Below are 12,461 nucleotides of genomic sequence, written 5' to 3' on the forward strand. Positions count from 1 at the left end.
TAAAGACAAAAGGGATTGATAGTCTACTTTTGCCCTTGAGTTAGGCATTGAGATCACCAGGATGAGCGTGTAGGAGAGAGAGCTTAATAGAGAGGCAGCGACGAAGAGATAATCTCTTTTGTAGGTTTTATCCCTAAATGTGGCTGTGTCCCCTTATCCCAGCTACTTAGTTTCTGCCCTGCGTAAGTGATGCCGTGCACTTAGGCTGCGAAAAGCAGGTCAATATGACCAGAGAGAGAAGAAGAGAGACAGAGAGAAAGAAAGGGGGAAAAAAAACATGTGCATCACATGGATAGCCCTGGGATTATTCCTCACAAAATGTCTTAATTCCTCTGTTCACTAATGATCCAGGGAAAATGCCCTCTAATCTCCATTCCATTAATTAAAAAGAGCATGAGCCCGTGGAAAACCTCACCATCTGCTGCCGTTTCGTTTGTGCAGACAGATTGTGTTTTCGGTTTTTTAAACCAGGAGAAATGGGTTTGTTGGAGCAAATGGATGGAGCACAAAAAAACAGGAAAACAGATAGAGCTACTCTGAGTGTTGGTGCATTGAAAGATGGAGGTCAAAAGACAATGGATTATTCAAGCTTAATTTATATTAATTTATAAAAGAGTTTGGAAATGATGTTGATTCTGCTCACAGTCAGATTTACGCAGTAGGCTGTGTAGCATAACACATAAAACATTGACATACAACAACTTAAAATGACTTATTGTAACTTTACATGATCACTTAAGAAACAGACTACATTGCTATGTGGCTTTACGGATTGAGTTGCAAAAAGAAAATCCTACTTCTTTATTCCTTTACCTAATGACCACATACTAACAAACAAAACAAACAAACAAACACAAATTGCTTAATTCTGAGTACAATGAAAAAAAAATACAATTTTTTTATTTGCTAAGTAAAAAACCTCAAAACCAGGGGAGGCATGTATATTCACCCTCTTTACTCTGAAACCTCAAAATAAAATCCATCACAACCGTCCGCAAACGCATTCAGATTTCACCTCATTTAAAGCTGTGAAGGTTTCAGCAGTTTGTTACAGAAAATCAGTCTCACAACAGGTTAGCGAGAACGTTGTGAAGAAGTTTAAAGCCTGGCAGATGTGCAACAATACACAGTGGTTTAAGTCAAAAGCTAGAATGGTCCAAAGTTTAGATTTAGACCCAGTAGAGAATTAGTGGCAAGTTATGAAGTGTGATATTTGTCGTCACTCTCCATCCAATTTGACTGATCTTAAACTGTTTTTGTCTTGGTGTGGAAGACGTCTAGAGAGATACCCTAAAAGCTGTACAAAGTGTTCATTCACTCAAAGTAACTAGTTTTTTTGGGAGGGGATATTTTGTTGGCTTTATCCCTCCAACCGGTTTCTACATTTTGACTCACTTAATCTGTACATTTTGCTTGCTTAATCTGTACATATATTTATATTGTTTAATAAATGTATTTACTAATCGAAGTCTGTCTTAAAGACCCCAAAAAATGTACATCACCATTGCAATCACTAGTTAGCTGTAATATATCTATTATTTTCTTACCCTCTGCACAATTGATGCACTAGCTGCTTTATTTAACGATCACAAAAAAAAAAATCATGATCAAATAAATTGAAATCTGTGGCTGTGATGCAGCAAAGTGTGTACAGTACGACGTCAAGTGATGTGGATATTTTTGCACTGTAATTTTCTGTATAGGGTTTATGAAAAACCCACACCCGGAACCTCTGAAGACTTTTGTGGTCAACTTTTAATGTGGCGCATGAATACACCGGGGTTGGGAGGACATGGTTGAAGCACTATAGGAAACAGCTGAGCGCAGTACTTTTAACCTGCGGTCAAAGCCCAAGGACTCTGACAGGAATTTGATCGGGCTCTAGTAGGCAGCAGAGATTATCCGAGCAGATGTCGTTTCCCACCCCATGTATTGAAACAGTGGGGCCAATAATAATAAACGCGCGCGCACGCAGGCACACTCAGGAGAGAGGCTCTCTGCCGCTGCGCATCTCTCCTCTTTCCACTTTCTGACACCAGGGTCGCAGCTCCAGTCTCAACAACTTTTGACGTTATTCCGGGGTGCATCTCTCTCGCTTCCGACAACAAACGGGCACCATGAGTGAACGAGTCTTGAAATGGCTTCTGTGCTATTTGGCTCTGTTCACTTTTCGCCTTGACGAAGTGTGGGGACAGATCCGCTACTCTATCCCAGAGGAGCTGGAACACGGGGCTTTCGTGGGCAACATCGCGGAGGACCTGGGCTTGGATCTGGACAAGCTGTCCACGCGCAGATTCCGCATAGTGTCCGGCTCCAAGAAGCAGTACGTGGAGGTCAACTTGGAGAACGGCGTCCTGTTTGTCAACGAGAGAATCGACCGAGAAGAACTGTGCGAGCAGGGTTTGTCCTGTTCCTTCCACCTGCAAGTTGTGATAGAAAACCCTCTGGAGCTGTACAGGGTGGAGATCGAGATTCTGGACGTGAACGACAACTCCCCGAGCTTCCCCTGGACCGAGATCAACCTGGACATCTCAGAATCTGCTGCGCCCGGATCGCGTTTCCCTTTGGAGAGCGCGCAGGACCTGGACGTGGGATCCAACTCGCTGCGCACCTACTTGCTGAGCGTAAACGAGCACTTCCACCTGGACATCCAGACGCGCAGCGACGGGAGCAAGTTCGCGGAGCTGGTCCTGCAAACCCCGCTGGACCGGGAGCAGCAGAGCGCCCATCAGATGGTGCTGACCGCCGTGGACGGAGGGACACCGGAGAGGTCAGGCACCGCGCAAATCTACATCACGGTGTTGGACGCGAACGACAACGCGCCGGTGTTCGACCAGTCGTTTTACAGAGTGAGGCTGGCGGAAAATGCGCCAAAAGGCACGGTGGTGATAAAGCTCAACGCGTCGGACCAGGACGAGGGTCCGAACGCGGACATCGCATACTCCTTCAGCGGCCACGCACCCTTAAAGGTGCGCCAGCTTTTCAGCGTGGACCCACGCACGGGAGAGATCAAAGTGAAAGGCGTGATCGATTACGAGAAGGCAAGGATGCACGAAATTTACGTGCAGGCGAAAGATAAGGGTCCCTCCGCCGTGGCGGTCCACTGCAAAGTCCTAGTCAATGTCCTGGACAAGAACGACAACCTGCCGGAGGTCATACTGACCTCGGTATCCACACCTGTGCAGGAGGACGCGCCGCCCGGAACGGTGATAGCCGTTATCAGTGTGATGGATAAAGACTCGGGGGAGAATGGCAACGTGGACTGCGAGATTCCGCACCACGTCCCGTTCCAGCTCCACTCCTCCTTCAAGAACTACTATACCTTAGTGACCTCAGACTTTCTGGATAGAGAGTCTGTGGCAGATTACAACATCACCGTCACTGCCAGAGATATGGGTTCTCCTCCTTTGTTCACAAGGAAAACAATCATCGTTCAGGTGTCCGACGTGAATGACAATGCGCCTCGTTTCAAACAGCCGTCCTACACAGTTTACCTCACTGAGAACAACGCACCGGGAGCATCCGTCTGCTCCGTGACCGCAAAGGACCCAGACTCGGGTCAGAATGCGTACTTATCGTATTCTATTCTGGAAGGAGACATACAAGGGATGCCGGTGTCCACGTATGTGTCCATAAACTCGGACAGCGGGAACATTTACGCGCTGCGCTCCTTCGATCACGAGCAGCTGAAACACTTCCAGGTTACAGTGCAGGCTCAGGACGCGGGGTTCCCCCCTCTGAGCAGCAACGTCTCGGTCAGCATCTTTATCTTGGACCAAAACGACAACGCGCCCGTGATCGTGTCCCCCGTTACGCAGAACGGCACCGCGCCGAACGAAAACGTGCCCAGATCGGTGGACTCGGGCTACCTGGTGGCTAAGATTAACGGGGCAGACGCAGACGCGGGTCAGAACTCGCGCCTTTTTTATCAAATGCTCCAGGCCACGGATCCCAGCTTGTTCAGCGTGGCTCTGTACACAGGGGAGATCAGGACGATGCGCCAGATAGAGGAGAAAGAGCCCACCAGGCATAGGCTGGTCATTCTGGTGAAGGACAATGGTCAGCCGCCCCTCTCGGCCACGGTTTCCATCATTTTGTCAGTAGTTGACAGCCTGTCAGATTTACAGCCTGATTTGGGTGACCGGTCACAGAGCCCGCATCACAGCTCCAGCTTCACTCTGTACTTAATCATGGCTCTGGGTGCAGTCTCCTTCACATTCCTGCTGGCCATCATCGTCCTCGTCGCAGCGAGGAGACTGAAGGGCAGAGTGGACAGCAAGACGTCCGGCCTCGCCTCCATCGGCGGCTGCTGCGGCTGTTGTTCCCATTCACAGCTGGCCTCCTCCAACACCAACACCACCACCACCACCACAGAGGTTTTCAAAAAGTCCAACCTGAACGTTCGCATGTCCGCTGCAGGTGCGTCAGGTTGCGCGGAGGCGAGCGGCGGCGGCGGCGGCGCGCACCCGCAGGTGTACTGCTACAAAATGTGCCTGACCCCGGAGTCATCCAAAAGTGACTTTATGTTCCTCAAACCTTGCAGTCCGGTTCTGTCAGTTCAGCAGAACAACACCAAGAGCACGGACTACCTGACCTCCGGTTGGAGCACGCTGGAGCACAATGAGCTGTCCAACAACAGAGCAGCGACCCCGAATGAGGTAAAGATCGCAAAAAAACCAAGCAAACATGACAGGGCAGTGTAAAAAGTATTAATATCCCACATTTATGCTACAGCCACAAACTTGTCTATATTTGAATTGGATTTTGCAGAGTCAACCAGTGTGAGATTTCCTGGTTTAACTTTTGGTTAAACACAAAAATGTGTTGCAGAAAGCTATCACTGCAAAGAACCAGGAACACTACATCCCTTCGGTGAAACACAGTGGTAGCAGCACCGTGCCTTGGGAATGCTTTTCTTTTCCAGAGAAAAGAAGTTGTGGTCGGAGTTGAGATTGATTGACAATTTATATCAATAAATCCTGAAGAAAAGGCCATGAATGTCCATGAAAGAAAGTTGATTTTGTGTCTGATGAATCATTTTTTTGTTGTATTGTATTGTGATTTACAAAGTGTCTTTACATTGCAGCTCAAGTATTTGCATAAGAACTTGACTTGGACCAAGAATCAGCGTAACTCAGCTTACAAAAGGTGAGTTTATTCAGATGTTCAGTTAAAATCTGGAATATACACGCAGATTATCAGTTAATACTTCTTTTTTTTTTAGATATAGCTCAGATAATATGGAGGGAACTCTTTCAAGGCAGCCAAAGTGTGACCCTGATGGTTTCGCCTGCACTGTGGTGCCACAGTACTGGACTTGGGGAAACCAAATGAACGGTAGGTTCGGTTCTAGTCTACTGTTGTTTATATGAAAGACGTTATAAGTAGATTAAGCGTGAGGCTTTCCCTGTGTCTGTTCCAGAGGGATTTTGTCAAAGACGTGAAATGATAAACCATAAAGCAGATAATGCCAAATCCCAAAAGTAGGGGGGGATTTTACCGCTTCAGTATGAGAATTATTTAAGTCCCCTCAAGGAGTATTATTCGCTAAAAAGCTGAATTAGGAAGATGCCTTTAAAAACCACAGTGTCCAGATCAAGTGAAGTGTATTTACATATGAGCTCATCTCCTGAATTTTGCCCCGATGTAGGCTAATTCATGCACATATATATATATATGTGCATGTAATATATATATATATTTTTTTTTTTTTTTTTTTTTAACAGACTGCAAGAGATCTCTTCAAGAAGAAGTGCCTCCTAACTGCTCGTGGACGCCGAAGCATGCTCAGCTTCATTCGGAGGGAGCGGATTATCAGCACAACGTTTACATTCCCGGAACGCCGTCCGGCTACAGCACGCTAAAGCTGACGCCCAGAGGAGACCTGGATGTCTACAACACCTTCTCCACCTTTGGCAAGAAAAAGAAATTCATCTCCAACTACGAGCAAACTTTTGACGCGGACGACAGCGTCATGAGCAATTCTATTTTCAAATGAGATGCTGCACACTTCCAAACTTTTACGTTAGCAACATTTTTTGTAAACAAGATAAAACTTTTCTTAGAGACTTTGCTGTTGCCCTAAACTGCACACAAGAATTTCAGTTGTCAGTGGATCGATGACAGATTTGTACTGAAGCTTATAACTAACGTCTCACGTGGCAACCAGTCATTCTTAATGCATATTTACAGGAAACAAGTTGAAACAAAGTGAAATATTTTACTTTTAGCACAGCAGCCTTCCCCTTCATTTCCACCCTTGATACAAATGTTTGAAAAGCTCTGAAATAAATGTATTTTTCATTTGAGCAGCATAATCTTCTACTGAAAAATATAAGAAATGTCCACAAGAAGAAATGCATTCTTACTTGAATGCATTTCTTGAATGGGGAAAAGATAATTCTACATTAAGAGGTCATTATTTATTACAAAACCAAAGAGAGCACATATCCTGGTGAGATAAATATAACTGAAGAAGGCTATATATCCAGACTTTTTTTTCTTTTTTTTTAGGTTAATCAGTGTCTAGGAGGTATGTACTTTCTGACTCATGACTTCCTGTTTAACAAGTATATGACTTATGTGGACGTCTTTGAGGGGTTGGAGTAGGGTGGGAGTTTGGGGTGCAGTATAGAATATGTTTTTGTTAAACATCTTGAGAAACTTAATAAACCTTGTACTTCCTGTATTAAAGTAAATAAATTCAGTATAGTCCTTTGTACATAAACATTCTACTTTAATCTATTGAAACACATATAAATATATCTATATTTTTCAATTCAATTTATTGCAGTCCTTCTGAAAATGATCATTACTTTAAAAATGAATCCTAACATTCATGTGTTTTCGGTGCTTACAACTTTTTCACCTGCTGATTCATTTTACTTGTTTTTTTTCTGATGCAAACAACGCATCTCTGCGAGTGCTGATATTCACAGGTATATTTTGGATAAAAAATTTGCAGTCATTTTCCTGTCAATTTGATTAAAGGCGGTCATTACCTAAGCTGCGCTGTCACCGCTTGAAATGACTTCCAGGCTTTCTACAGCTCACTAGATATGAGCTGTAAAAACCCTTTAGGTCCAATGAATAATGTATTGGGTATCAGTATGAATTATTAATAAATCCTTCTTTGAAAATCGCTCTTGGGTTTTGTTTCTTACTGCAATTATGATAATATAATTATTGACAACTTATTTAAAAAAAAAATGCCCAAGGATGCCTCACTGAAAAATAAAATCCATGTGGGGGTTGGGTCAGTCTCAGACCGAGTGTTGGTGGAGCCGGGGGCAGTTTGTCCGATGCAAGCAGAAGGTAAATTCACAGTTTGCTTGCAGGGCATGTATTGAGCAGAGGCTGCTAATTCACTCAGTGTGGTCTGGCCCCCGCTGGTTTTGTTGATGGGTAGCAGTTGGCGGTCTTTGGTTTGGGTTCGTCCACCATGACTCTGCAGGGATTTCCAGGGTGATTTCAGCTGCTGAGTCTGTGCGGAGTCCTTTACTTGGCCTTGGTCGGCGGGGGGGTTGCATTGTGGATGAACTTGGATGTTGTGGTGACTGCCTTGTTGGATCCTGGAGCCAGTCTGCTATTGGTGAGAAATTTGCCCTGACACCATCTGCCTGTGGTTTTCTCTTCACATCCTCAGACTTTCGAAGGCCGCTCCCAGACCTTTTGGAGATAACCTTCCACCTGTCTCTTTGCGAGCACCTCTACACTTGAATGTCAGACGTCCTTCATCATTTAATTTGTGTGTGCTAGCCATATATGTTTCTAGAGACAGGCATTAACACACAGTCATATGTATGTAGACCCAGGAAAACAGCTTAGGATACAGCAGGGGTGGCCATGTGTTTGGGTTAATACATATGTTAGTATTTGTTTGGTTGTGTGTCTGAGACGGTGGCAAACCGGCCTTCTGTCTCTGATCAATACCTGAAACTAAATTACTACTACCACCACTAAGATCTCTAACAAAAGCAACATTATCGAGTTTATTTTGTAAAACAGATTAAGCAAAAATGTAGTAACCTAACAACTCAACCACCTGACCCAGGTTTCCTCTAATTTTAGCCAATTTCACACAAACACACTATTTAGTTGCAGAGCAGACTGAGTAAAAAGGGATGAACTGAATAGGCAAGATAAAAGCCATATTAAGTCAATGGGAACTTATAGTTACTACACACCCTTGTACAATAAGTGATATAAAAACTGCACTTAAATTACTTTTATCAGATGCAAATGGAAACTGAATCCTGTTTGTCAATGAGGATAAATGTCTGTAATCCTTCCAAAAGTTCAATCAATTACAATCAAATATCAATAAAAAATCACTGGACGTCAAACCAGCAACAGCTGATATCTCTCGATGCACCAGCTAGAACACCCTGGGCTAGTGGGACTGAGGTGAGACTAGTGTGCCACTAGTAAGACAACATTACTTTCTATGAGTTAAAACGTGATTGACTGATCAAAGCGTCAGTGAGAAGTTATGCTGTTTCCTATTGTCATATAAAGAAACAGAATACTACCAGAGTAGAATAGTTCTATCTTGGGACACAAGAATTTCTCATAGCTTTTTAAAAAAAATTACATATAATTGAACATACTGGTTAATAAGAAGGGTTTTATGGAAAAGTGGACTAGGAGAGCGTTCCAAAAGCTTCCGCACACCAGTTCGAGAAAGGCAAAGCATTCAAGCTCAAGAGGACATGTGGATCTGAGATAGGGCATAAAGGTGAAGCAGTTCAGAGATGCACAGAGGATGCACACAGAGGATCAGGAGGAATTTATTGGTGAGAACTGGAATTTCCTAGTTGATCCAAGACCTCACTGAAAGCTGATTTCTTACAAAATGCTCTTTGTCCACTGCGACGGACTGGCAACCTGTCCAGGATGTACCCTACCACTCGCCCAAAACGTTCACTCGAGATAGGCACCAGCACCCCTCCCAACCCCGCTAGGGACAGGGGTGTACAGAAAATAGATGGATGGATGCTCTTTGTCCAGTCTGACTGAGTTTGAGCTGTTTTGCAAAGAAGAATAGTTACACAAGTCAGTCTCTGAATGGATAGAGCTGGTTTAAATTTTAAAAAATAACTTGTAGCTGTATTTTTGGAAAAATTCATCTCTAGAGAGCATCAACAAAGGGACTCTGTGTCAATAAAACATTAAGGCATACATTTAACATACCATTCAGCTTGCAAGGACATCTTTTCATGTTCAAAAGGCTGAGAAGATCTGATAAAAAGATAAATTAGTCATCTATGCAACCTTGGGAAAAGTAATAGGGTTAGTATTTCCCTAGAAGCTGCCTTTGATTCTGAGCAAAGCTGAGCTCCAGAGTCTTATTTATTACGAACAATCCATTCAGTTTCTGCCAATTCCCAGTTTGATAAAGTATGTAATAACATACTCAGATGTAATGAAGCGCCGTGAACCCTACTAATCTTATCTGCTAATAAAAGACAAGAGCACCAGCCCAGGGACAAGACAAGACTATGATGGTGGTAGGGCGAAGGGAAAATGTGAGCTTTTTGAGACTCAAGGCAGAAAATGTCTTTTAACCTTTCTTCCTGACATTCTGGTCAGTAAACCTCAGATTTTAAACTGCAGCGACAGAGATTATCCTTAAGATCCGCTGCCTCTAACTGAGCCGCTACAGACCACTGGGTTAATCTTGAGCTTGCTTGAGCCTGACCGCCTCAGTGAACAGCTTCACGCTCAAAACGCTGCACTGCCAGGGGCCAGTTTCTGAATTTATATCAAACCTTTGGAAAATAATGTCAGATGGATAAAAAATCTTCCATCTGTCCAAAATGACATTTGGGGAGTTGAAGGAATTTGAAGGAGTAATCCCGACAATCACACAGCTACATCCTGCCAATTATTCCAATTGGGATGATACATTTTGAAATTTATTTTAAAATGTATCACACTCAAGAGAAAGGAGTCAGAATTTGTGATTAACAAGTTGCATGTCTGTACAATGAAAAGACTTATAAGCTAGTTTTGATTTGTAAGAATTATTTTGGAAACTATTATTTGCCTGACATATTTTCTATTAATTTGTAAGACTCTATTCTCCTCCAGGACATGTGAGCTTCTTTTTAATATCCACTAGAGGGAATCATTTCCCCACATATTCTCACTATCAAGTCTTCCAGCGCCTGAGATGGTGATTATATTTGTTGTTGTTGTTTTCGTTTTTTTTCATTTTTATTGCATCTTGTCTATAATTTGGGTATATCAGTCTTTGGAAAAAGAGGGCGTGAAAATATATTTTAAAAAGAAATTTGATCTGTATTTAGGAAATCTGGGTGTTGAAACAAATTAAAGTGATTAGTTGACAGAATTTTTCTTACATGTTCTACCACTTTGATAACATAGCTCTTAAACAGCCAAAAGTGTGTTTGTATTTATGCCAGATACTTGGAAAATATACTTTTATTCTAAAAGAGGTAATACTGTATTAATACATGGTTAGTTCTGCTCTTAGTTTACTGGAAGTTCACATGTATTTTTGCAGCATTTATGCATTATGTGTAAATAACTGCCATTAACTGTGACTTCTTTTGGTGTTTTTCTTCATTTCTGTGTTGACCATCTTACGGTTTTTCTTCCTATAGACAGTACTACAGCCTCAGTTTTTTTTTTTTTTTTTTGTCTAAGCTACTTTTCTCTCACTGGCAAAACCATTAATGGACCAATTGCTGCCACTAACTCTACTCTTCTGTCCTTGATTGCTCCTTGGTTTCATTTGTTTGGGCTTCCTCTTCTCCCGGCCCCTAGTTGGTCACAACAGATGGCAGCTCATTCTGCTGGAGTTACTTTGCTGTTGAAAGAGCTTTGTTGCTCCTCACTGACACCACATGCTTTCTGAAAAGTTTAAATATCAAGGACATTAACTGGACTCTAAGATGGATAATTTGTATATATAATAATTTATATATATATATATATATATATAATAGATAAATTATTATTATTATTATTATTATTAATAATAATAATAATAATAATAGTAGTAGTAGTTGTAGTAAAACGTATGAAGAGATAGATGTATTTCTTTGCAATGTCACTAGATGGCAGAAAGGCTTCCTAATGGTTGCAACAGCCTTGCTTGCAATTAGCAACCAGATCTTTTTCAATATAAATTTTACATTTTCAAGATGCTGTTGCCATTTATTCTCTGAAATGTTCCAGTCATCCAATTGTATTATAATAGGACATAATCATTTAATAGAAGAAGAAAAAATTGATTGAAACATGAGCAGTATGTTTTAATTTAAATTCACTATTCATTTTTATGAGGTGGATTTGTAAGAGAAAAAAAGTAGTTAGAAGAAAAGTAGGCTAAGAGAGCTCCAAAATCAAAATACCATAATCTAAGGAAATGTAAGAGAACATGAGAAATAAAGTTATTGACATTTGTCAATCTTGAAATGATTGCAAAACCATTTCTTAGGCATTGGGATTCCATGCAGCGGATGACAGTGAAAGCAACAATCCACATAAATAGAAGTGTGAAACTTCTAAGTGGCTGACCCCCAAAAATCACTCCAAGAGAGAATAAAGGACTCATCTAGAAGGTCACAAAGAGCATCTAAAACTGGTCAGACAGCTTCCCTAATCTCTCCAATTGCTTTGTAAACTGCTACAGCGCTGACAGTGCGGAGATAATGTGAACAATAGAGTACAGGCTGCTTTCAGAGACAAACTGTTTGATGACAAGTCAGTCATATTGCTTTCTTTGTTATTTTGTGTTATTCTGTCAAAGCAGGGAGGCTGTTCATACTGCGGAAGATTTGTGGGTATTTACAACAAACTGATGCAGATACAGGCAGCATCTTGTTCAAATTGCATTGAGATATCCTCAATAACATTATACATGGAAATGTAATCACTCTCAACCTCCATAAATGGAAAACAAGCAAGAAATGATCAGAGGAACTTTGTTATGATGAATTTGACACTAAAAGCTTTAATAAAGAGCTGTCCTGATGTTTGTAATTATAAAATCTGGGGAACTTGTCGCGACACTGAGAAAAGCAAAAGCAACTAAACTGGATTAGCAATAGACAGATTAAATTTAATAAGAGAAAAGACGACAGGGACGAGGGGGAAGATAGAGCTGGGGGTGGGAAAGTTGATGAATATTAAAAAAATACATGAACAATATTTGTTTCAATGTGATGTTTGCAGTGAGCAGCCATATGAGAAGAGCTAATAAGATTAATCTGGGTTCAAGAGGAGGAACCAACAGTACCATGTAAACGTTTTGTTTCCCCATTTAGCTTTATTATTGTTAAGTCACCAACATCAAGATATTTAATTAGGATTTTATCTGACAAAAAAACACATTAGTTTATGTTAGTAAAATAGAAAAAAAAAACATACGTGGTTTTGCAAATACAAATCAAAAAATTGTGGTAGCATTAATATAACTCCAACCATTTTTG

The 12,461-nt window shown here is 41.6% G+C and overlaps 1 protein-coding gene across 1 annotated transcript; it reads left to right on the forward strand.

Moving 5' to 3' along the window:
- The first annotated feature begins 1,448 nt into the window (after nt 1–1,448).
- Nucleotides 1,449–7,141, forward strand: LOC114152583 (protocadherin-10-like). The gene is made up of 4 exons (XM_028030509.1): nt 1,449–4,658; nt 5,087–5,148; nt 5,225–5,337; nt 5,727–7,141. The coding sequence occupies exons 1-4, from the start codon at nt 2,118–2,120 to the stop codon at nt 5,996–5,998; spliced, it is 2,988 nt and encodes a 995-aa protein (XP_027886310.1). The 5' UTR covers nt 1,449–2,117; the 3' UTR covers nt 5,999–7,141.
- Nucleotides 7,142–12,461: the final 5,320 nt, after the last annotated feature.

This window comes from Xiphophorus couchianus, chromosome 11 (assembly GCF_001444195.1).
Source record: "Xiphophorus couchianus chromosome 11, X_couchianus-1.0, whole genome shotgun sequence".
NCBI lineage: Eukaryota > Metazoa > Chordata > Actinopteri > Cyprinodontiformes > Poeciliidae > Xiphophorus > Xiphophorus couchianus.

Coding starts and splice junctions, on each gene's coding strand:
- LOC114152583 (XM_028030509.1), top strand. CDS start 2,118: ATGAGTGAACGAGTCTTGAAATGGCTTCTGTGCTATTTGGCTCTGTTC. Junction 4,659..5,086: donor GAGCAGCGACCCCGAATGAG/GTAAAGATCGCA, acceptor TTTACATTGCAG/CTCAAGTATTTGCATAAGAA. Junction 5,338..5,726: donor TTGGGGAAACCAAATGAACG/GTAGGTTCGGTT, acceptor TTTTTTTAACAG/ACTGCAAGAGATCTCTTCAA.